Source organism: Ammospiza caudacuta, chromosome 4 (genome assembly GCF_027887145.1).
Source record: "Ammospiza caudacuta isolate bAmmCau1 chromosome 4, bAmmCau1.pri, whole genome shotgun sequence".
NCBI classification, from domain to species: domain Eukaryota; kingdom Metazoa; phylum Chordata; class Aves; order Passeriformes; family Passerellidae; genus Ammospiza; species Ammospiza caudacuta.
The window spans coordinates 6,976,179-7,001,111 of NC_080596.1; the positions used below are offsets into that span (position 1 = coordinate 6,976,179).

General features: G+C 37.8%; 1 protein-coding gene across 3 annotated transcripts in view; it reads right to left on the reverse strand.

Moving 5' to 3' along the window:
* LOC131556639 (uncharacterized) overlaps window positions 1-24,933 on the reverse strand; it is a 57,638-nt gene that overhangs the window by 2,575 nt on the left and 30,130 nt on the right. For 2 of the 3 annotated variants that reach the window (XM_058803389.1, XM_058803388.1), the window contains exons 13-18: window positions 18,544-18,583; window positions 17,506-17,557; window positions 11,906-12,017; window positions 7,118-7,201; window positions 5,461-5,584; window positions 533-623 (exon numbers count right to left, since the gene is read on the reverse strand). In XM_058803389.1, the coding sequence (XP_058659372.1) occupies window positions 533-623; window positions 5,461-5,584; window positions 7,118-7,201; window positions 11,906-12,017; window positions 17,506-17,557; window positions 18,544-18,583 (503 nt within the window). The remainder of the gene's footprint in view (window positions 1-532; window positions 624-5,460; window positions 5,585-7,117; window positions 7,202-11,905; window positions 12,018-17,505; window positions 17,558-18,543; window positions 18,584-24,933) is intronic. The other variant, XM_058803390.1, reaches the window with a different exon arrangement.

The window sequence follows — 24,933 nt, forward strand, 5'->3', positions numbered from 1 at the left end:
AAAAAAAAATCTTACTTGCAGATTCACATGAAATCATCAATACAAAAGACCTCATATCCATCTGCTTTTCATGTTTATACACATTATTTATCAGTATTTTAACTATAGAAGGGATAGGCTAAATGAGTTGTCCTACAGCATGGTTCCTGTATATACTTGGAAACAATCAGAACTGTCTAGTAAATCTGCATTTTTCAAAATGAGAAATAAGTTTCTGATATTAAATTCTGCAATTAGTTTATGATAAACTAATTTTGCTGGTGCATCAAAAAACTGGTGGTCTTTAAATCAGTACTGCTCTTTATGATGTGCTATATTATTAGTGCACATCTTTTTCACCAAATATTCCAAATCTACTTTCCTATGTTGTTTTCAAACCTTACAAAATTAAATAAATAGTATCTATTAACAGGAAATTAAAAGGAAGTAGAATCAAAGCCAAACCTCACAGTTCCAGCCCAAAAGCTGGTTATGAAGACACCCATAAAAGATGACTTAAAGATGACATTAAAATGATGGCTTTGATACATGCCTGAGGGTCACTTCTTAGGGATGCTATACCACCACCACCAAGGGAATTCTTCAGAACAAAATTTAATCCATGGATTCCTGGTAACTCATATCTGTAAAATAAAAACTGCACATTATTTGTCAGCAGATTTTGGAAGAAACACATGTAGAAAACAAAAAAAAAAAACAGCATGCAAAATTTTCATGCTTCTGATCACATCCCACTGCTGAGTCAAAGTCCAAAAAGTAACAAGATTAACACAAGGCCTTGCCTTCTTGTTCCTTTCTCTTATTCCAAATTACTAGCCCTTAATAGTTTTAAAGCTGGACCATAAGGTAATCATTCTCCTCTATTCAAAAATCTCCAATTTCTAATAGGGTTGTTCCGAGAGTTCTTTCTTTCTGTGAGTTAAAGTTGCTATCTGAAAGCCAGAGGTTGAAGATCCAATATGAACTTGGATAACACAAGGGGCAAAAGAAAATATTTGTATTAGCTCCTAGTTCTGATACTGAAAAGTACAATCACTTAATTCCTGGAACTCACTTTTGCTAACAAATGCTGCCAGCTAATTGGAAAGACACCCTCTTCATTATTGAGAAACCTCTGTGAGTCACTACATCAGCTCTTACGACAAACAGGTAACTTTATGGCAAATTCAAATCAGAGCTTTCCTGGAGCCATGCACTTTGTTCAGATAAAACTTTATTTTAGTGTGACAGACCTATGTTTCTGTTCCATCACCACTGTAAGCATTTTTCCATCCTTGCTTTTGACTGGTGCAGTTCCAATTTGGAAACTTCCGTAGCAGTTTGGCAAATGGCTCTGTGGTTTCCTATTGTTTCAAAATCCATAAATAGGTCTACAGTATATTTCCATTTGCCTCTCCTTGCAGTGTTTTGCCATCTTCTTTCTATTGTTGGTTTTCTTTGGTTTTGCTTTCCTTCAATATTTTCTTCATCCAAGTACCTGATAGCTTTGCTTTAATTCCATAGGAAAGAATTTAAATCAGAACATCATCAAGCCATGAGGAATTAACAAAGATGATATCCAATTTAAATCCTGCTTCCTCCAACATCACTTACTTTGCTTTAGTCACCTACCTGATCTTCATTTGGTTGGGACAGATTCTTTACATCTTTCCCCTAAAAGACGCACAATTTCTTGCAGTGCTCTTACACTGCTGATTTTATCACTTTGAGGTTTATCTCTTTCAGCTCCTTTTGAGCACTGTGAAAACCATGGCTGTTGCTGGTGCTCACAGCCCTGTCTGCCCTTTCATCTTGGGCATATGACCTAAACCTCTCATAGAAAGAGATGATTCTGCTGAGCAGCCTGGCAATCACTTCAGTTCTTGTTGTAGAAAGCAAGAAGTCATCAGAGTGTCCATGTCTGTCTCCCAGGCAAAAAGTTTCAATGAGTTCCTTAAACTTTTTCATTACCCCACTCTTCTTTAGTGTTAGTATTATTAGTTATTATTAAGAAAAAAAAATTGGTGTTGGTGTTCTGTTACCCTTTCTCAAAAACTAGCTGACAGGCACCATTATCATGCTTAAAGACAAATCCACTGGGAAGGCAGGAAAGTAGATTAATCTATCAGTGCTCATTTAGACAACAAGAATATGAAGAATAAAGCAATTCTACAAGAAGTTACCTACCTAATTTACTAAATTTAATACCATAATCAACTATATGGCACAACCCCACCAAATTTTCTGAAAAACTAAATAAAAATTTCCAATCACCACATACCACAAAAGCCAGAGATCTACCAAAGCAAAGCACTACACTATGAATTTTACTCTGAAAAGCTGGCAAAGATTTCCAGGCAGCAAAGAATTTCACAACTGGAAGACGTCTTCTCAAGAACTAGACTGATGGAATTTTGATTCCTAATAGCTCATCTCTCAAAAGAAGTGTCATGAAAATCAATCAGGAAAAACAAATCAGGAGAGAAAGTTCAGAGCATATAAATGCAGATACATGTAAGTGGAACAATTTCATTTCACTTTCTGCAGTAGTTTTGGCAGAGGAAATATGCAATACAAGCAACAAATCTTAATTTGGAACACTATTACATGGCATATTCATTCTATTTACTTTAAGAAACTATTTACAGTGGAGTAATGTAGCTAAAATGAGAATTACAAAATAATATATGATGGCCAACATCTTCACTATTTTAAGGCTTGTCTGTAGCATATGAGCATCCAAAATATTTCCACAAAGAATATAAACTTGCACAATAAAAGGAAGAAAAACCACTATAACAATTATAATAGTCTTAAGTAGCAACAATACATTGACCAAAATGCTGGCAGGCATTTACTCAGCATAATGAAACAATTTAAGCTTAATTATCTGAGATCTAAAGGAAAAAAAAATCTAATTGTACAACTTAATTAAATGTTTTAAGAGCTGCTTTTAAAAACACAGAAAACAAACCTTTCAAAGAATACTGTATCTGTGACAAAAACCAGTAAGACAAGGAGTATTCACTGTTCTAGCTGAATTCCTATGCTTAGGCACAACGGAGTGCCTGATTAGCTACTTTCTTTAAAGTGCTGTCCATAGCATTCAGAGAAGTAAGGTCTTCTGGTCAATCTCCCATTAAAAAGCACGGAAATAATAATGATATAAAATTATTTAATGCATTTAAATCAAGGAAAAGACATGATTCTTTTCATCACCAGAAAGCAGGAACCAAATCCATAGGCTTAAAGAAGTGTTTGCATATGAGAGATACTGTAGAGAAATACTTATTTTTCCTAACAAATGTATGTAAGAAAAAGCCATCTAGAAGGATCAGCATCCACATTTCTTGTTCTTCAGCTCCTGGTGAAAACATCGCATAGGAAGAAATCAACTGTCAATTTATAGTATTTCTGAGCATTGAAGTGTTTTCAAAACATTACATATAACACATTTCAGAAGATGAAAATAGAAAAACCTTACAGGATAGTTTTACTATCCTTCTTAAATTACTGATCTAGTACCACTGCATAGAAAGTTTCTTGTTCTGTATCTTAAGATACTTGGATCTGTTAAGAATGTACAGCAGCACTCTACTGTGGGAAGCAATCACCTGAGGATTGAAAGACCATCTTTTTCTATTATTTTACCTGCAGATCTGGAAATTCATGAGTTTTCAGTGTCCTCTACCAAAATAATCCCATTTTTTCTCTGTTTAGTACACCTATTTAATACCTCTAGTGAGAAAGCATGAAAGGCAGCTGGTTAATAGACTGTTCTGTAGTGAGTAAGAGCCATAGTTGGTATGTTTATAGTAGCAAAACTAATACATAGTTTTTAACTACTCACTATTTAAATAAAAGAAATGAAGGAAAATCAGACAGTAAGACAACTCTTTTTTAATGACAGTTAAAACTAAAAAATAAACAAGTAATTAAAAAAGAAATCTGAAGCACATGAGCATAATCCTTATAATCCTAAATATTTCCACAAAAGGTTTTATTCTTTTTCCCCAGTAGCTTTCCAATTTACTCACAGAGCTCCATTATCACATCATTAAAGGAAGCCAAAACCACAAACAGATAATCTAATTAATCAAATTAATCTGGCTACATCCAAAGAGAGAAAATTTCTACTTCTATTTATGAACATAAACAGCATTAAGGAATGACAATGAATCCACTTCTACTATCATTAGGAGGAATGACATTGTTTATTTCTTCTTGTCTCTGCTCTGTTTCCGAGGAAATTAAATTACAATTCTTAGTATCACAATTTATTAGATACATAGATTTGTTAGCACTTATGAAACAGTGGGTGAGATCTGCACTGAGCTGCTTATGAAGACAAAACCAGCACTTACAATTCAAAGATCAGGGGTTAAAATAACTCCAAGCTCTCTCTGAGCTTTGAGCTGTACCTTTCTGACTCAAGCTTTCTGAACAAACAAAAAGACAGGCAACAGTTTATCCACTACCCATGGAAATACATAAAGGATTTTAGCAAAATCTCCTTATATGCAACAGAACTGACTTTGTATCAAAACATGTTTTAGAAGACCGAATATTTAGTGGCAGTATTCAGCTTTTACTTGTTTTCAAAGAGATAAAAAGGTTTAAAATCTGTTGACTATTCTACTGGACATCCTTAGGAGAGTGAGCTTCACTGCCTCACGCTACAGGAAGAGCAGTCTATGTTTCATTCAGTCCCCAGGAAGGGCCCTGAGCATCAGTCACAACACAAAAATAAGAATGTTATCTGCTAGCAGAGAATATTCTTTAGTAGATGACTATCACATAAGTGTCCTGTTTAGGATGTACTCTCTTTCAGATTTTAAGAGAAATTAGCTATGTTTTTTCTTTAAATTCTGGCATGGTATAGATGGCACAAAAGTGGGTGAGAGTGAAGTACTAGAAGGAATATATTAAAATGCTTTGCAGAAACAGGGACAGTATGAGGCCCATTTCTGATGGATCATCAGGTAAATTTGGGCTCCAGACCACAGTGGCTGTGTAAATGTCTTTCAGGTAGTGTTTTACAGATTTCTAACTCTCAGTTCAGCACTGGCTCAGAGGCTTGGGAAGCTTCAGTTTTTAAGGCTCCTGCAGTTCCCAAATGGTACAAAACCAGTAGAAAGATAAATTTCTCAAAGGGCATTGGAAGCTGTTTCTAGTTGGTAAAAACATTCTGTACTGGCACAAAACAAAGGAACAGCCCCAACACTACTATGCTAATTCTGAGAATTTAAATGCCTTCACTAAACAGATTCACGGCCTTTATCCAGCTTCGAGAGAGGCCCAACTTCATGCTCTCAGTGACTATGCTCATGTTGTTATTTAAAAAGGCAAAGGAAGATACATTAAAAAACCCAAAGAGAATACATATAAACTCACAATATTTATATTAACATATTTTAAGATAACCTCTGATACCATCATATATCTACCATACAACTGTGGGATGCACAGCGAGCTACTCACCTTATTACTAGTTCTTCTTCTGGTTTCTCATGCTCTAAAAGGTGTTGAAAGTAATTCTGCAGGGCTTGAGCAGTTAAAGTTTTCTTTAAGTATGGATAGTAGAGGGGATGCCGTGCTATCACACCTGTTAGGCATTAACTGGCATTAGATGAAATAGGAACTGTTAAAACCAATTTGTATTTATCCTTTCAAAACCAATTTGAGGTCCTCCGCTTAACTGAAACTGTACATATGGATCCCCTTTAATGAGCTCCTGAATAAAAAACACAACAGTATGACAGCTCTCCCTCTGTCAGTAGAGATGTAGCGTGGAGCATGACACCAAAGAATGCTAAGTTACCACTAAGTGATCACTGGATTTTTTTCTGCTGCAAACAGTCCCTGCCACTGAAAAGACACCTAAAGAACAACAACATCACAACAACCCACAGGCAATTCTCTTCCCTTAAATGGTTTGCAAGACTTAGATATTTAAGTAATCACAATTAACCACAACAAGGAATGATCAGTGACCAAAGGTTTGGTCCTTGCCCCACCTCTTGCACAGGATTCTGACATAAGAATGACAAATCGCAATTACATTTTTACTTCTGTAAACATGCTTTATAAGCTTCAGCTAATTTTATGCTGAAGCTGAGGTTCCAGAGCAGGATCAGGAAAACAGCTTTGTATCACTGGGACCTTTCTAGCTGGACTTAAATTAGAGGTTAAGTTTGTTGTTGTTAGTGTTGTTCCTTAGAAAAGCAGCAGTGTCCTTGTATCTGAAGCAGTCTACTACATATACTTCATTCATGACTTGGCAATGCTACACTGCAACAGTGATCAATCATGGAGAAAGAAAAAGAAAAAATAGGAAAAAGAAAAAAAAAAATCAACATTGCTTCATTCTTCAACCCAAAAAAACTAGTTTCACAAACAAGGACAAGAAAACTATATTCCTGAATACAAATGAACAAAATTCATCAGTTTTAGCATGACAGCTAATAGCAAATCAAATCCCAAACGCACCTTTAATTCATACTGAGCTTTGAACACCACACGCTCTCATCTTCCAACAAGTAAGAGAGCCAATTGTTGCATGCAGAAGTAAGGAATAGAAGGAATTATTAAACAATGCAAGAAGCAGCACAATCAATGTAAAGAGACTGCACACTGAAATATACCATTTGCATTAGCAATATAATAAAAACATTCTTGTATGCATGAGAACAACTTTAGTGTTTCCTACTAATGTCAATGTTTTAGCCATAGACATGTTACAAAATTAATATATCAAAATATTATACATGATCAGACAACCAAGAAATTATATGATCTAACATCCACACATGAAGGACTAGCAAGTGATGTGTAAAAGACACTTTAAAAAGGCATTTCTTAACTTCTGGGAGCTCAACTTTCCAGCCCAAAACAAAAACCTTTCTTTTTAGTATGACATGCTAGTATTTTTTCTTAGTACCTCAGATTACAACAGCTGCTAATCAGAAGACTACAGATATTTCATCAGTAAATCCATATTCAATACACATTGTCATTTGTTTCAGCACAATTATAAAAAAGGTCAGGTGATGTTTAAACAAATTAAGACTAGCACTTGATATGTAACTCTTATGTGAAAATGTTTCATCACTTCAGAAAGCAAAAGAAAGAAAAATACCTATGTTTGCAGAATTGCCTTTATCTCCACTTCTAGTATAGGCAAGCTCTTCTAAGCGGTAAGTGTGTGGACCACTTGGCAGATCTGTACAACAAAAAAAATCAATTCATTTTAATGATGCTACAAATAATTGCACATTTTGAAGGAGTAACTGTCAGTTTAGGTCCATGTTTTTTGCATTGTTTGCAGTACTCTGAAAACATTTCCAGTCCTTCTTCTCACAGGAGCACCTAGAGAAAAAAAGGCAAGACTGAGGGGCCAACATTAGGAAGTTGATCCCTCCTGCTCCATCTCCCAAATCCCTTTTACTTTTTTACAGCCAAATGCATCCCCTTTTCCATGACCCTTCAATATGACTTCCATCTTGGCCTTAGCAATGCAGGACCTCTGAAGGAGGGATAGCAGCTGCTTGTCTTTTCTTGGCTAGCCAGCAGCTTCTGTCCCCTTAAGACAGAGATCCCTGCCTCCAATGCAGGTGGAAGATACCTGCAGTTGCTCCTGTCCTGACTGAACAGATGTTACAGAATTATCTGCTAATACCTGTAGAAAAGAGTAACAAATTCCTTTTCAAGACAATGCATCTCTCATTTGCATTTGCAATATACAGCTTCTTATCCACATGTATAGAAGAAACCTAAGGTTTCTTTTTCAAGTTACTACTTTTGTAAATATCTTTATAAGAAAACATATGCTTTCTAGGAAGCCAGTCTCAATTGTCAATTCTGAGTATTGGATGTTTAAAGAACATGGAGGCTGTTGCACTTCACTGAATGACGCTGATACGAAATAAATTATCCATCTATGCATCAAAAAGCAAACCCAGTGCTGTCCAAATCCAGCATTTAATATTGTGGGATTCTCACAGTATATACCCGAGGTTTGATGGTTGTTACACAGCACAGACCTCCTGCAATTGTTGATTATGTGTAGTAGGCTGTCACCATCTACCTCCTGTTCTCTAAAGCGAGAGATGAAGCACCCACTTTGCTAATGAATTTGAGCTATTCATTGATCACAACATAACACTGCAACTTGAAGCATGGGCTATATGCAAGCTTTAGGCAGCAAGAATCGAGTAATTTGCAGTCAGTTCTGCTTCTGATCCAACTTTCCTACGGCCATATGAACTCTCCTTGGCTTTTCAACCTCACCATCAAATAACAGACTGACCTCCACTCCTGACTTGCAGTAAACTTCTCATCCCTCAGTCCTTCTCTCCTGCGTCCCCTTCCTGTCTTTTTTTCCATCCTTCTGGACACAAGTAGCAGTTCTCCCCCTCTCTCTGCTCCTTAGACACCTGCAGGGGGAATATGCAGGGCAGGGAAGTAACAGCCTTCCTGCTTTGTGGCAGCTTTGGTGCAACTGCTGCTGATGGCAGCCAGAAGCAGCAAGTCACAAACGTCCTGAATTTAAAGGAATTGATACAAGGTCTTGTAAATCAATTATGCTGGACTAACTTCATGTTGCAAGGCACAATGCAATGTGAAAATACATCAGTCTGTCCCTTTTGTACTATATTGCTTCTGCTGAGAATACCAACCTATTTGGGTTGATTTTTTTTTTCCCTTTTTAAATTTTGATTTAATTTTAGGCAGTAGGAGACCCAGTATTAAAGATCTTATGCTCCAAATGCTGGCCTGAGGGATCACTTAGAGCTTAGTGCACCTACCATGCAGGCATGAGTAGGTATGTACTCTGTGAACTGCATCAGGTGATCAGGTAAACCCAGCCCTAGCCTAATCATCCTAACCTTCAACTGCTTCCTGCCCACAGGAAATTGCTGACAAAGACTGAACCAGGTGAGCCAGGCTGACCTGGGTAAGAGAGAAACTATGTCCAAGTCCTACTGGCTGCAGTTTTCACTGACCCTGTCTGTGGCAGTGGCAGCTGGACAGATCCCCCAAATCCATTTGGGTATGGGGTAGGAGAGATATTGGATAACAAAAATGGCTCAGTAGGGCATGACACATAATTTGTACAGTGTATCTGTGTTTGGTTGAAGGAGATCAGTCAACACCCACAGGAGGAGCTCTGCTGGCACATGTGAGTGGCAACAACAAGGAAAACATAATGAAGAACTAGGGGCTCACCACAGCAACCTCTTCTACTGGCACACTTGCATCAGAAAATCTTCCCACAATCTGCCCAACAACTTATCACCACTGAACTGCTTTAATTAAGACCTGGAGTTTTATAATATATATTGGGTCTCTGTGAAAGGTGAGCTGGAAGAGTGATTACAGTCCAGTCTGGCACATCAGCTCCTCAGTGGTAAAACTCACAGTAACATGAAATATGAAGAAGTTAAAGCATACAGTGAGAAAGAGGAACACAGCATGCTTGTTTTGAGCTTGAAGCTCACAATCTTTTCCACATTCACTCGCTAGCAGAAATGTACCATGAAATGTGGCAGAAAATATTTAAGGGTGTATTTATTTAATTGGGGAATATTTTTTGTGATTAAACATCTCCACTGAGAGTGGATCTGAAAATTCACCTAAAGCTCATTGCTCATTTTGGACAAGACTACCACACTTCCTACACTAGAGAAATTACATTAATTTTAATAATTTCATTCAATAGACCATTCAAGACAAAATGTGGTGCTTTATCACAGGCTGAAATTTGACAATATCTAAATTGCATAAGCTACAGAAATCTTTTCTCCATCAGATGTTTTACACAGTCAGTCTCTGACAATCTCCCTTTAAACAAAACCAGTTTAAGTCAGTGTTTCTGGTATTCTCACGTATTATTACCCTAATTGATTTATCTTTCATGATCTGTTTATCAGGAAATTGTTTTCATTTAATAAACATCTTAAACAAATCTACAAAAGAATTCCCTTCAAAGCTAGGGAAAATGGTAAATACAAATTCCACCCTCTCAGAAGCACATCTAGCACATATTTTAAATCCATTTTCACATATTTCTCTTATCTATTCTACGACAACTAACAGTCCCTCACCCTTGAGATAACCATGAAACTAAGAAAAATACTTTCCTCTCTAAATGCTTACAGAAAATGCTTTAGCAGAGGCTATTCCTTTTACAGTCTAACCCATTTGTCTTTCTCATCCATGCTGTCCTACATTAAGCCACAAAAGTAGGTAAGTATTTAGTCACATGCAGAAAACATTTATATTTACAACCAAGGGCAAAAGTTTAGAGATGCTTCTCAGGGGAAACAACCAGAGAAATTCTGCTGTCTCTCAAAAGTGGAATTTTGCCTGAAAAAAGGCCTGAAGAATTCAGTAGCTAACCGCTGGTGTCAGGCACCTCTGAAAGTTTTCTCAAGTTATAAGAAGGCAGTAGGGAGTCCAACAGCTTTTTGTTTCTCCCATACTTAGCACTGTAGTCACCCTGAAAAAAAACCCCAAACCCAGGACTTTTGCTAACCCTTTCATTAAGCCAAATAATTACTTCCTATTCCTTAACTTGCCCAGTCTGATGGTGCAAATACCACTCTGCCCTCCTGAGAACTCCCAGGGAGCTGAGAGATGCTGCTAAGACATTAGATTTCCAATAGATATAAGAGCTGAAACCTACTTAAGACTTTAAATTGTTTCCACACAGCACAAATCATTCTATTGAAGAGATCTTTGAATAGATGGGGAAAATAAACACATGCATGGCAATCAGGCATCCACTATCAGTGGCTTTCAAATGGCAATAAACACAAAGTCATGTACATATTTCAAAATTTCTCTATGTGATACAAACATTCCTTACTAACTCATATTAATTGTTACACTGTTCTACTGCTAGCTTTGAGAAAACACTGCTCACCTTTATCTGGAATCCAGAGTAAACCTTAACATATAAATGCCTTAATAGCATTAATTTTTTAAGTATACACAGACTTTAATACCTGAATTACTCTTTCACCATCAGTATTATTTTCAGAAAATTTTCCAACTTGTAATTTTTAGGCAGAGTCATCTGATTGAGATTTTCAAATACCTAGCCACAGCTTTGAACTAATTCTCCCAGTTCTCTGGTAAGCAAAAATAAGATAATGAAGACTGTTTGGACCAAAAGGGAATAATGGAGCATGCTATACTTTAAGAAATACCGTAAATAGTTCAGCCATTAGCAATAATAAAAATTTTCAGATGTCCAGCACTTTCAATAATTGCTTGTATGAGCAACTCTGATTTAACATTTCCTTTTCATTGCAGACATCCTGATCTGCTCCATTCAGCTCACTGGTTAGCCCTTCTCAAGGTTTTTTTTCTTCTCAGAGAATTTGGTTAGACAAGTCTAGCAGCAGCACAGCAACTACACAATCACACTGGATTATTACCCCAGTATAGTTTCTTTTAAAGTCACCAGTTCCAGGCTGATCCCATTCTTGTTGATTTTGTGAAAGCTGCCATATGGAACAGGAGCAAATTTTAATTATCTAAGTCCTGTGAGTCCATAAATCATTCTGTTCATTTGTCCTCTATTCTGAACGCTATCTTGACGTAAGATAAACCCAACTATTCACAGGACTCACAAAAGCTAACATTACAGTATATTTTGAAATCACATTTCAATTTCAAGCCAGCTTTACATGATCTTTGGTTGTGTTTAAGGCTTAGAGGTTTTTAATAAAAATGTACTTCCATACTTCTTATAGTCTCAAATACTACACAACACTTCCAAGAAAACAGTTTACCTTTGCAACAGCCATAAAAATGTATCACATAAGGAGGCAAAATGTGTTTCAGAGACAAAATCCAACACAATTTACAAGGATGAAGATAGCAGATGATAAATTCACAAGTACAAAGATGAACATACCTTTCAATTCACTGCTAATCTTAGGTGGATCAAATGAAACCACCTCATCTGATGTAAACGTGAGATCCTCCTCAAATATCTCAACATGCTGCCCATTTAAAAATAGGTTGATCTGTACAAAGAACACAGATTTTCAAACAGTCAAATCAGAAATCCATTACAATGTGAATAAATAAAGCACATTCCTAATTAAGTACTGATCTAGTAGACTTCCAGTAATAGCTTTACATATAAGGCTCTGTTGCTCCCTTTTAAAAGGTCACAATACAATAATAATTCATTATAAACCTAAAAGAAATCTTTGTTTAGGGAAAAAATGGTATAAAAAACCCCAAAGGAATTCTTTGTCCAGCTTGGTATTTTTTAAAGGAAGACAAATCTCTTTCCATCTCACTCTATATATGGCAACATTGCATGTCACAACTCTTGACAGCTGAATCCCAAAACTTGAACATTTCCACCTTTTCCATGATGCAACCCTCTTCTTAATATTGCTGTCTGTATTATAGACAAACTTCTCGCTGCATTCTGTGTATATCTTCAAATATATTTTGTGAAAGCTGCTAAAAAAATACATCAATACAGGAATTTTGGGCTTGGTTGTTGCTCAGTAGCAACACTTAGTAGACTCTAAGTCAAGGACTTTCCAGTTTCCCATGCTCTGCCAGCAAGCAGGTGCACAGAGAGCTGGGAGGGAGCACGGCCAGGACAGCTGACCTGAACTGGCCAGAGGATATTCCACACCAAAGGGCATCATGCCCTTTACATAAACGGGGAGAGTGGGGAGTTGGCTGGGAGCTACCGATCACTGCTGGGGGATAGGCTGGACATTGGTCAGTGGGTGGAGGGACACTCTACAGGTGTGTCCCTTTCTTGGCTTTTATTCCCCTCTTACTTTTTTGTCACATCCCTTTTTTAATAATACCAACAACTACTACTTTGTTTTAATTATTAAACTGTTCCTATCCCAACTTGTGTAGCTTAATTTTTACCATTTTTCCAATTCTTCTCCCTGTTACACTGGGGAGGGGGGAGGTGAGAGAGTGGCTGAGTGGCACTTAATTGCCAGCTGGAAATAAACCCCGACAGACCTTTTTCACACCCAGCACGGGGGTTAATGGGTTGAGATAACAATAGATCTGAGTAGACTATATTAGAACAAATTTCTTACAAGCATTTGTTGCATTAGTTTAATAGCCACTGGCCACAATGACTTATTCGCTCACCAAGTTGATGTTTTTGTTCCTTAAGTTCAATTATGTACCGCCTTACTTGCAGTATGTGTTCTCTGTTACAATGTTTATCACCCATGGAAACTGGGCTGAGGTTATCAAGCTGTACTTTGTAACACTGGCTAATGATATGATATAATTGCTGGTTGTGAAACTAATCTGGTATTTGCACTCAGCATTGCTGTCATCCCTGTACTTGGGAGTCATCTATCAGCAACCATTGATAATTACACCTTTTACCTTTTCTCTTTGGAAACTCAGACCATGGAGGGGACACACTTCCCTTCCTCTTATCCTCCAGCCTAATTATAATAGATCTTGAGAATTTTAAATATCCTGGGATGTTCAAAGTAGCATGTTCCTATCATTATGCCTCCACAGACTCAATTAGATTGGGAAAGATCTCTGAGATCATTGAGTCCAACCTATGATCCAACACCACCATGTCAACTTGACCTAAGTGCCACATTATGTCTTTCCTAAACATCTCCAGGTATGGTGACTCCACCTCCTCTCAGGCAGTTGTAGTGTGTGATAAGGTCTGCCCTGAACCTCCTATTCCCCAGGCTAAACAACCACCGCTCCCTCAGCTGCTCCTTGTGAGACTTGTGCTCCAGATCCTCCACTAGCTTTGCCAGCTTCTTTCGATGTGCTCCTGCACCTCAAAGTCCCTCCTAAATTGAGGGGCCCAGATCTGGACACAGGACTCAAGATGTGGCCTCACCAGTGCTGAGCACAGGGGGACAATCACTGCCCTGCTCCTGCTGGCCACACTATTGCTGACACAGGCCAGGATGGCACTGGCCTTCCTGGCCACCTGGGCACACTGTTGGCTCATGTCTTGTGAATGTGTTCCAGGTCTTGTTTAAAGTTTAAACAGATATTTAAGACCATTTCTCAGAGATCAGCTCTGCACAGAAAGACTTGGGGGTGATGGCTGATGGAAAACTCAACCCGTCAGTGTACGTTCACAGCCCAGAAAGTCAACCCAATACTGAGCTGCATCAAAAGGAGTGTGGCCAGTCAGCTGCAGGAGGTGATTCTCCCCCTCTATTCTGTTCTTGTGACACCCCACCTGGAGGACTGTGTACAGTGCTGGTGTCCCCAAAATACAAAGGACACAGATCTGCTGGAGCAAGTCCAGAGGAGACCATGAAGTTCATAAAAGGACTGGAGCAGCTTCCCTTCAAAGACAGACTGAGGGAGCCTGGAGAAGAGAAGGTTGTGTGGAGACCTCACAGCAGCTCACCAGGATCTGAAGGGGCCTACATGGAAGCTGGAGAGCAGCTCTTTGTCAAGAACAGTAGTGACAGGACAAAGGTAATGGGTACAAATTGAAAAAGGGGAAATTTAGTTTAGATATTAGGAGGAAATTTTTCACTGTGAGGGTGGTGAAACATTGGAACAATCTGCCCAGGGAAGTTAAGGATGTTCCATCCCTGAGGTATTCAAAGCCAGGTTGGTTAAGGCCTTGAACAACCTGGTCTAGTGGGAGGTATCCCTGCCCATGACAGTGAAGGTTGGGACTAGATGATCTGAAAAAGAGCATCTCTTCAAGGAAAATGCTGTATGCCACCCAGATAAGAGCACCACAATACAGGGAAGAATCCAGTTCTTGAAAGAAGAAGAATTAGCCATGCTAGTAATGATTTATTGTGACTTAACTAATGTGCAATTAGTCAGGTCAGATCCAGATGAAGCCCAATTCCCGTGACCCACAGGAGAGCAATTTGTGTGCAGCACATCATCACTGTATCCCAAGGGACTGGCAGCAATGACCTGAGAGAGACAGAGGTACCAGCCATGGATCAAGTGGCTCAACACCTCCAACAACATGGGGGAAAAAAAATGTCTCGCTCCCAGATATATATATGGAGCAGTATCTCAGCTTTTAACAGTAATCATCCTTTTGATCAAGAGGAAGGATGTAGAAAGTACACACACAGCAGGCTACCCTTCAGTTTTACCTGTGGGACCACAGATAGGACATGAAGAAGTGGGATGGAAGTGAATAATGGCATTCATTACATCTGTATTGGAGGACTCCCAGTATGAAAGATTCAGACACAGTCAGGTTAAACTTCCAGAACAAAACAATATAAATGAACTTAGCTGCAGCAGCTATTAGTGCTCAGTTGACAGAAAATGCAAAATAACTCTACTCAGCACTCTTTCTTAAGATTGTCCTTAAAGAATAACTAATAACAACTTGCCTTCTGTAGCTTTGCTGCAATTTCTCCCTATGTAAAAGTTTTAGGTTACCTTCAAAGCACACATGGAAAACAACTACTATTTGAACTGGTGAACTGAAATCACTGGTGATCTATGATAAAATCAGTACAATTGCATAAAAGCAGTGGAAACAACAAACAAGACATTGAATCCAAACTGACATCCAGAAAGCTGTTACCTAACACAAAAGAAAAGAACCCACTGTAGCAATGTTAACATAACTCATAATCTGCTTATGGAATTTTTTTTAGTTTTAGGTCAAATGCTGATCTAAACAAACTAGACTCTTTGTAACTGAACTTCTAATTTAGAAAATCAGTTAATTCATGCCATACTCACTCTAATCTCTTACTGAGCAATATTTTTTAAAATACAGCTAGAATGTTGAATCAAGGACTTGAATCACACCCCGTTTTTACCCTCAATATTACTGCAGGACAACAGTGATAAGACACACTGCATTTTGCTGACAGCATAGCAGTGCCTCTATCAGATTAGTTACACAGAGCAAGGACTCTGATTTTCTGTATTGGGAAGAGTAAATGAGACACTTTCCTCGTTAAATTAGGTTACTGCTTAATCTCATCAGCATTTTACCAAGTCTGGAACACAGTGCTAATTAAGTTAGTTAATACTGAATTTGAACAAGACATTGGTAGACTAAACTTCCATAAAGATAATAATGTCACACTAAACTTGGCAAAGACAAGCCATTTGTATAAGGCAACACATAAGTGATGATCAAAGTAAGTAATTCAACTTTAGACAACAAGAAAGGTGGGGGTTTCTTTGATGTTATTCCACTGTGAAGAGTTTGTAATTAACTTAGATTTAATAACTAAATTGCATCCTCTGTATAAAGCTGTGAAATGAAAATATTTTCCTTTAATGAAGAATACTACTTAAAGAATAGGGCTGGTTGTGCTAAGCACTATATGAACGTTAAAGAATGAAAACAAAACAGTCCCTTTCTGATCGTGTTGTTTTGTTTGCTCCCCCCTGCCCACTTTTTCACTTGCTGCCTGTGCTCCCAAAGCTTCCCAGAGCCACCCTAAGCAGAAGCCTGCTGACCAACCTGTGACCTGTTAGGTCACAATACCTGTGGCCTAGCATAGACCAACATTCCAGCCTTGGGTCACTTTCTTGACAGAGGATGGGTGAGAAGGCTTTTACTGAGTATTAGGATGCCTTGGCATGAGAGAAATGCAGTAGGTACAAGCTACTTGAAAAAGAAAGGCATATATCCAGTTTTGTCTGCAGTTTCCAAATGATAAATTCAATACCTGACAGAAGAACAGAGACAATGTTTATAAATGCAAGCACTTTATGGTTTCAGCAAAAGCAATTTCTTCAAGTTTATCTTGAAATCTTTGAACTAGACAGGGGTATCTGCATCACAGAAAAGAAGTAGGCCCTGGATGAACATGTCATCTTACACTGCAATGTCTCACCTAGGCCACCTATACATGTGAACTGTGAATTCTTGGACTGAAAGAAACTATTGCTGAGAACTAAACAGGGGCACAGAGTCACAGGCTCCTCCATGACAGCACAATAGTAGCACTGGCTTTCATAATTTGACAGGTTTTGTAATACAGGCAAGAATAGAAATTACTACTATTTTTATAGACCTGTTATAAACCTGCCAATCAGAGGAAATGCAATGATTTTAGTATTTATTTCCAGTACTATACACAAAATACACCACACCCCAAAAACTCACAAGAAGTGACCAAGTTCACAAGATTAATGTTCCATTCTCTGAACACCCAACTGCTTACTCCTTAAAGAGACTCCATTAACCTCCAAAAAAGTCTACAATTTTCTTAAGCACTCTTTGCAAATGCAGTAAAAATAATTCAAACCTACAATTCCAGGAACCTGAAAAGAGAACCTCAGTTTTGATGTAAGATGTTTCAAAATTTGCAGTAATTAAAATGGAAGGTTGGCACGTTCAACTGTTGCAAAACATTCTGTGTGAGTAACATCAGTCTCTCAGGAAATATTTTTTAATCAAAGTCACCAGACTACTTTGCAGTTTTATTACTGAAAGTCATCAAAAAATGCCAGAATCAGCAGGACTTTTCAAATTACTTCCAAGAAAACAGAACTCAGACTTTAGGCAGTAGGTCTTACCTGAACATTGCTTTTGGGATAATAGAAGAAAAATGGCTTCAAAACTGGAGACCTAGACATACAAAACAACAAGCATAAATGCATTTACCTAGAAATTAATGGAACTTGCAGATCATACACCTTTTGGACTATTCATATACCAAACACGGGAAATTAAATCCATTCAACCATGTCTAGTAATGGTTTTTCAACAAACTTTGGAAAGCCTGAAGAGTGTAAAAACTCCCTAAATTCCATTATTAGGAATGTAAGGTTTTGTTTAAAACTGAAGAAAATTTTACTGAGGAAAAGTAGGCAAAACAGCAAAAATATTTTCTTGACAAAGGATGTACTTCTTGACATTGAAGTCTACTACACTGCCCTTAGCCCCACACTGATACCTAGGCCAGCTACACAGGGCTACTGGAAATACAGCCACAGGTTCTTCTCCCACCTTCATGTGCAGCATTTGCTAAATGACAGGAAAGTTTTAGATGAATAAGCATCAAAAGGTGAGGCTATAAATCAGCACAAGATTTTAGCCATATCTAGAAAGAAAGTGAATCAAGCCAATTTTTCTAAACATGCTCAATATTGCTGTGTTCAGCTCAGTCATGAAATGGTTTCATGCTAAAATTTTGTGGGATATTTTTGCATTTGACCTTACATTTCTAGGTGAAGTCAACTCATACAAATTTAAATTTGGTGGGCCCATATTCCAAACTACCAACTACAAGAGAAAACTGGTCCAGAAATTTGCATGTATTAATGTGGTTGAGCTGCTGCCTTGCCACAAAGTCACATTTCAAGCTTTCCCTACAGCTCATTAAGCAAAGACATTGCTATGAGCTGATCAGAAACTAAATAACTCACATTTAATTCAATAAAGAATTTTACTATTTGCATACATATCCTGTTATCAGTTATTAAGCACAGTGACACAGGAAGATTTAGTTGCTTCTGTGGCTGCTGTCCCAAGCTGGGGAAGCTTGTGATGGTGACTGGTAGGAACATTATAATCACACATTACAACAAGTTAATGGTCAGGAGTTAACTTACACTCTGGGGCGCCCTCCAACAATTGCAGTGAGGCCAGGGGCTGGAAAAGGAAATTAAATTCACAAAAGAATGGTTAAAGCCTTCTTCAAAACATCAGAGCTTGCAGCTTACCGCAGCTTGAATTGATCCATTTTTAATAAATGCAGGGAAATCTCTGCATTTATTACATACATTCCCATAAATTGACAAAACTGAACATTTTATACAAGTTAAAAGGCAAAACACGTAACTGTGAATTTTAACAAAAAAAAATTAAATGTGCAAAGTGTGAACTAAATCTTTAGAATCTTCTTCCAAATACTTTGTATACGAATGCCAGGGAGGTAACACATTTGATAAAAAAGAACTTTGCCTTAGTTTTTTTGTCATTCTTGTTTTATTTACTTTCAAAGAAAGCAGAGAAAAAATTCTGATGCACCATGGTTTCTTTTAGTATTTAATGACTTTGCTCGTGTAGATTAACTGTTAAATTTGAATCACTTTCTCTAGCCTTTAAACTAACTTTGCTTTTTTAAGGTGCTGAGTAGTGCAGATCCCATTCTCTCTCTGTAGTACAGAGGCAATTCAGGAGTTTAAGGCACGAGCCCAGATCTGTGGTAAGTCAGCACTGTATTATCAGGTTGCCAGGCTCTGTCATTAAACCCATCTGCCCAGCTCAGTATTTCTGAAAGAAACGGTTCTGCTCTCCTCATCCTGAGTATAGCTTCTCATCCTTCTGTCTGGCATGGACAGCAGGAACACATGATGCATCAGAGCTCCAAACAGGAGGGGAAAGAAACAGTAAAACGCATACATTACATCAGCCTAGGAATTAATTAACAACTGTGGTAAGCAGTGCCTTTAAAAAAAATGCTGTGGAAAGCTGCCCACATGGTATATTTGGCCAAATTAATTCTGGCTAAAAAGGGCTTCAGACTTTCTGCAGGTGTGAATGTTCTCAGTTAGTGCTCCAAGCAAGCTAAAAGCCAGGTAACTGTGCTGTTGTGATACTAGAGCTAATAGTGATGAGCTCTACTCCACAGCAGGCTGCCTTAGCTCGGATTCAGTGCCTTGTCAATGTGGACACATACTAGTGGCAGCAGAGATTACACAGCCTTGCCATACTCATGCTCATCAGAAGTGACTTCCCCTAAAAAGTCTATAATGTTTTATAGTACACAGAAAAGAAACCTTCAAAAGAAACAGCATCACAAACAACCATCTCCTGCTCACTATGTACTGCTAAAAAGAAATGTGGTGGCAGACAGAAAACAAAAGAATTCCTTACGTAAGTATTACACAATTTTAAATAATCCAGTGAGGTTTCAGCCCTATATATCTTACCTGTGCAATCATTCAAGCAGAACTGCCACTCAGCAACAAAACCAGATGCAGAGATTTTATTAAATTATGTGCCTAGTTTGTTTATTTAGGTTGCTGGGGAAGGAGGGTGGATATGGTAAGGTCAAGTTGGAAATACGGGTCCATAAAGCTAGTTACATTATCTGTGGATGTCATATGGGTCACTTCCTGCTAGGCAGCTGAACTGCTCATTAAGGATACCAGAGTTTGCTCCAACATCAATTTCAACTTCCTGAAAGCTTTTAAAGAAAGCTCTTCATTTGCTTGCTTTCACACAAGGGACCTTGACTTCTACAACAAAGTAGTTCTCAACAAAGACAAGAAAACAGTCCAAGTAAGAGCAGCAATTGCTCACACCTTGAGGCTAGGATAACCTTCTTCTGTTGGTCTTTCTGAAGTTCAGGAGCACAAGCTACTGTAACAGCATATCTGTCTTTGGAGCTACTACAGCCATCCCTACAACTGCAGAGCAAAGTTATACCTTTGTGCAAAACTATAATAGTGTTGCACCAACATCCCAGGAGCAACATATTAAAGTTCTACGCTATGATTATTGTTTATGTAAATATAAATATGATGGAAGCAATATAAAGTCAAATTTAATTTTTATCTATATGAAATTCCTAGTTAGGGCTCAAGCAGAGAAGACAAAGCAAATCTTCAATTACTGATTGTAAGCCACAACCAGTTTGTTAATTCTGTAAACAGCACACGAGCACTACACCTCACCTCAACCCAGGTCTCAGATTCCTATTACATTCCTCCAGTAAACCAAAAGAAGGCAATGGAAGGTGTAGTACAACCAAGAAATAGTGAACCTTGTCACCATGTTTAGATCTACCTTCTGCTAATTAAATATGATTGCCTTGGATGTCCCCAAGAAAACTTATAAAAATATGTCTTCATGCTGGAATTTATGCTTATGTTGCACTGCCTGTTTAAATATCTGTACAGATGCTCTCCCTCCTTTCTGGAAAGGCTTATCTTTATCTACAATAACACAAACAATTTGTCCTACTTGTTAAGAATATCAATCAGTCTCAAATGCAGTCTCAAATCCCTAAGATTCTCAGCTAAATTGAAGCTCTTGATCTATTTTCGCAGAAACTTCACATGACCACTTTTTGTCACCAGAGCTCCATTCCTTAGTGCCTCAAGGAAGATAAAAGTATTGTCTCCTCTGCTACCACTGAACCTCTTGAACATGTTGCTTCACTTCAAGCCAATGAACTCACCACCACTCTCTGCCAGCTTCTGTGCCTCAGAATGGCATAAAACTGATGCACTGCAGATTGGAGTGATTACCTCTAGATGGGAGACCTTCCTTTCAATGCATCCATATCCTGTTCATCTGTAGGTACAGTGTTTTTTTGGTGTCAAACTGAGTATCATGACACTTATTTTGACCCAAAAGCCTTCTATTTTCTCACAGTGGCTGGGGACCAAGCCTAAGAACTACAAATTCTCCAGGTGGCTGGGCATTTTAAACCAATGAGTACTGGGAATAACACCACTGGGATTCCACTGTTTTTTATTAACTCCCAAATATATTGCACAGTTGGAAAAACTTAAGGCAGTAAGAATAGTAAACATACTCCTTTCTAGGTGACTAAGCTCTGGTACGGGACTCTTCCTTCAGACTCTGTGTTTAAAGGTTTAAATCTGCACTGCATCTATTACAGCGGCCTGTGTGGGTCGCAGTTGGTGAGAGAGAGACGGTGAATCTTGTATCTTGATCAGAACGCTTATTTATTAATATATGATATATAATACATTATTACTATACTAATAGAATATAGAGAGAGGTTTGCAGAGCTGCTAGCTAAGCTAAGAATAGATAGAAAAAAATCCACAACAAAGTTGTGTCCAGGGACTCAGTCCCCTGGCTTGCACTGATGATTGGCCCTTAATTATAAACATAGAAAATGAGCCAATCAAGGTGAATCCTATTGCATTCCACAGCAGCTGATAATAATTGTTTACCTTGTCTTCAGAGACCTCTGGCCTCCCAAAGACACAGAAATCCAAAAGGAAAGATTTCTGTGGAGAAATGTCTGCGACACTGCATCTATTCAATAAATATATTATTAGTTAGAAAGTGCATTTCTTTCATTAATCTTCACAATTTTTCATACAGTCTTATCCTGTCTTCTCATTTTATGACTCCTTTCCTCTAGTCTACTTTATGTCTTACACATTTTCAGCCCAATTATCTTACAAAAACTAAACCATTATCGTCTGTGTATATACATCCATATACTTAATTATTTGTCAGGTTTTCTTCCTTAGTTCATGATTGTTTCAGCACACCTGCAGACTCCCACATTTTGGGTCCAATGACAAATTTGATCAAAATATGAAGGATGGAGAGGAATCTCAAGAATACCAAAGCACACTAACATCACATGACTGGCACTTCCCTGTGAGCAGAGATGTAGGAACAGATATCCATGTAAATAATACGAGGTGAAGTCCAATCAGGACACAGTCCTTGCTACAAAAGCTTGACAATTTCTGGTTTCCCATGTATGTTTTATCTCTCCAGCTGCCTCTTAATCTTTTTTTATTTTCTCACCCTGTAAAACCCTTCTGTGGATGGACTTGCAAATACAAATTCTTCTAAAAATCCCATATGATGTGCTGGAAAAGAAAACATGATAAATTTCATGAGCAGAGGTATCAAGCAAACTAAAGAGTACTTGGGAAAACCAGTGTTGCCCTCAGTTGGGGAAATTCAGGGGAATGGATCCATTGATAACCAGCCCTGATAAAAGATGCATAAAATTAGCCCAAATAAGCACCTATTTCAATATGTAGAACCACCATCTTCTAATACCTTATAATCTATATCATATATACCATGCCCTGTAAAATGCCCTACAGCAGAAAACACCCTGGTTGGAACTTGTAATCAACCTATGAGATGCAAATTTCCAGCAAAACAAGCCTCGTTCCTTCCAACTCTCATTATTCACCACTAGATTTACAAATGGCAGAAAAGCCAGATGTTTTGCCTCCTTAGTATTCCCTCTATCCTATTCCAATCCTACTTGAATGGTCACACCTAATTTTGGATAATTACTACTTATTCTTTAATCCACTTCTGTCAAAAAAAAACCCCTTCTGTAGAATTCCATATATTTTTCCACAGAATAAAACATTATGCAATATACAAAGGATGCTAGACTGCATGAAGCATTTTGTAAAATGTTTTGGAGTAAAAAAGCATGAAAATGCTCCAACTACTTGTAATCTAAAAAGCTTCAAGCACTTTAAGTTTTATTAAACTTAAGGGCTTTTTTTTGAAGTTTCACAGAATTTCAAGATACAGCAATGTCTCTTGCTGAACAGCATTCAGCTTTTGACCCTTACACTTCCAGTGATTGAATCAGCTCAACCAATAGGTTATTAATGTATTTACCACACATTCTAAGGAATCAAATAGGTTTTTATATATAAAACCAGACAAAGTAGTCCACTTGTCAAGCATTATTTTTTAGTGATCACACTGGAGAAATCTGAAGTCTCAGGTTTTATACTCAGCAGTTCTTACAATATGGTTGAGCGCCAGTACAAAATGCATACAGCCTTTTTTTGCAGGGGTCAATTGTACGTTCTTAATTATTCTATCTATGTCCTCTGAAAACAGCAGATAGTTTATCTTCTGCACTATTATTCTCAAAAAACCAGGGACTGCAGTAAACTGCTACAACAAGGACATTTCTAAAAGTATCTTCCAACACACTCAGGACATCAGTCAAAATATTTACATATACTCAAGCACTTTAAAATCTCAAGTTGTATTAACCAGCTGTCATCTTAGTGTCAAACTCCGGTCATTTTAATGTGAAATAAGGGTCAGCACATGATTTCAGCTATTAGTAAAACATTTCTTAGCTACTGAACCCCCGTTAAACTATAAACACCAGATTCCCACAGTAAGGCTCTTCTTGAGCCTCTTCGCTACTGCATTTCACTCAGAATAAAGTATCTGAATTAAAGAAGATGACATAAAGACATTGAATCAACAGACATTATTTAAATTCTAACCATTTGGCTGACTGGACTGTACATAATGAAGAGATTTTCACTGAGTAACACAAACCAAGTCTGTGTTTGCTAGCTCTCTTGAAGTGAGGGTGAACTTCTATGGACTGAATGTTGTAGAACTGCACTGAACTCCCATAGGTTACTACAGATTTAAAAATCTGAGTCTATGTGCCTAGGATTCTCCACTGCCAAGCATAGGAATCTCACTTAACAGCATACCTGTGAAGACCCCACTATTAGGACAGAACGGTACAAACAGATTGAAAGTTATTTTTTTCAGGAGACCAAGATGCATAAAGCCAACCAAACCTGCTGCTTGCTGATAAAAAAAAACCTCGCCATTATCAACTTTCAGACTATTGAGGACTAAACAAAGAATAATTTTATCAATTAAAAGGTTAAACTCAAGTATTAACTGCAAAAAAATATTGAAAGATGGGATAAGGTGTGCTTGGCCTTTTTTTTAATAGTATGTATCCCTTTAAGTTCATCAGAGCAGCATAATCTAAATGAAAACTGATTAAGCATTTGAACTTGTGAACTAAATACCACACTCAACAGAAGTTTACAATAAATGTCTTCCATTCCAAACAGAAAATAAACAACAAATCACTCTCCAACATGACATGTCTATATACAGTAACTTCAAATTCTTCTCTGGGCTTAAGTGCCTCATCTGCAGTTTTATTAATACTTCACAACAATTTCTGTGAAAGTATGCCAATGTATCCTGCTGGGCTTTACAACGGGAATTGAAAAAGAATTAGGAAAAAAAGTCAGGGAATAACTATGAAAATCTCAGTCATTCATTACTGACTATAGAAGCTTCTTGAAAAATGCAACATCTCAAAATTCCCTCTTGCAGGTCTCACTCCTTGCATATACTGCAGAGCACAAACACAGGTTTCAGCCCATTTCAACATATAGACAGCATTCCTTTTTATGCAGAGGATACAATTTCATAAGAAACTGGGAATTTCAGATCAGCACAATGCCTTT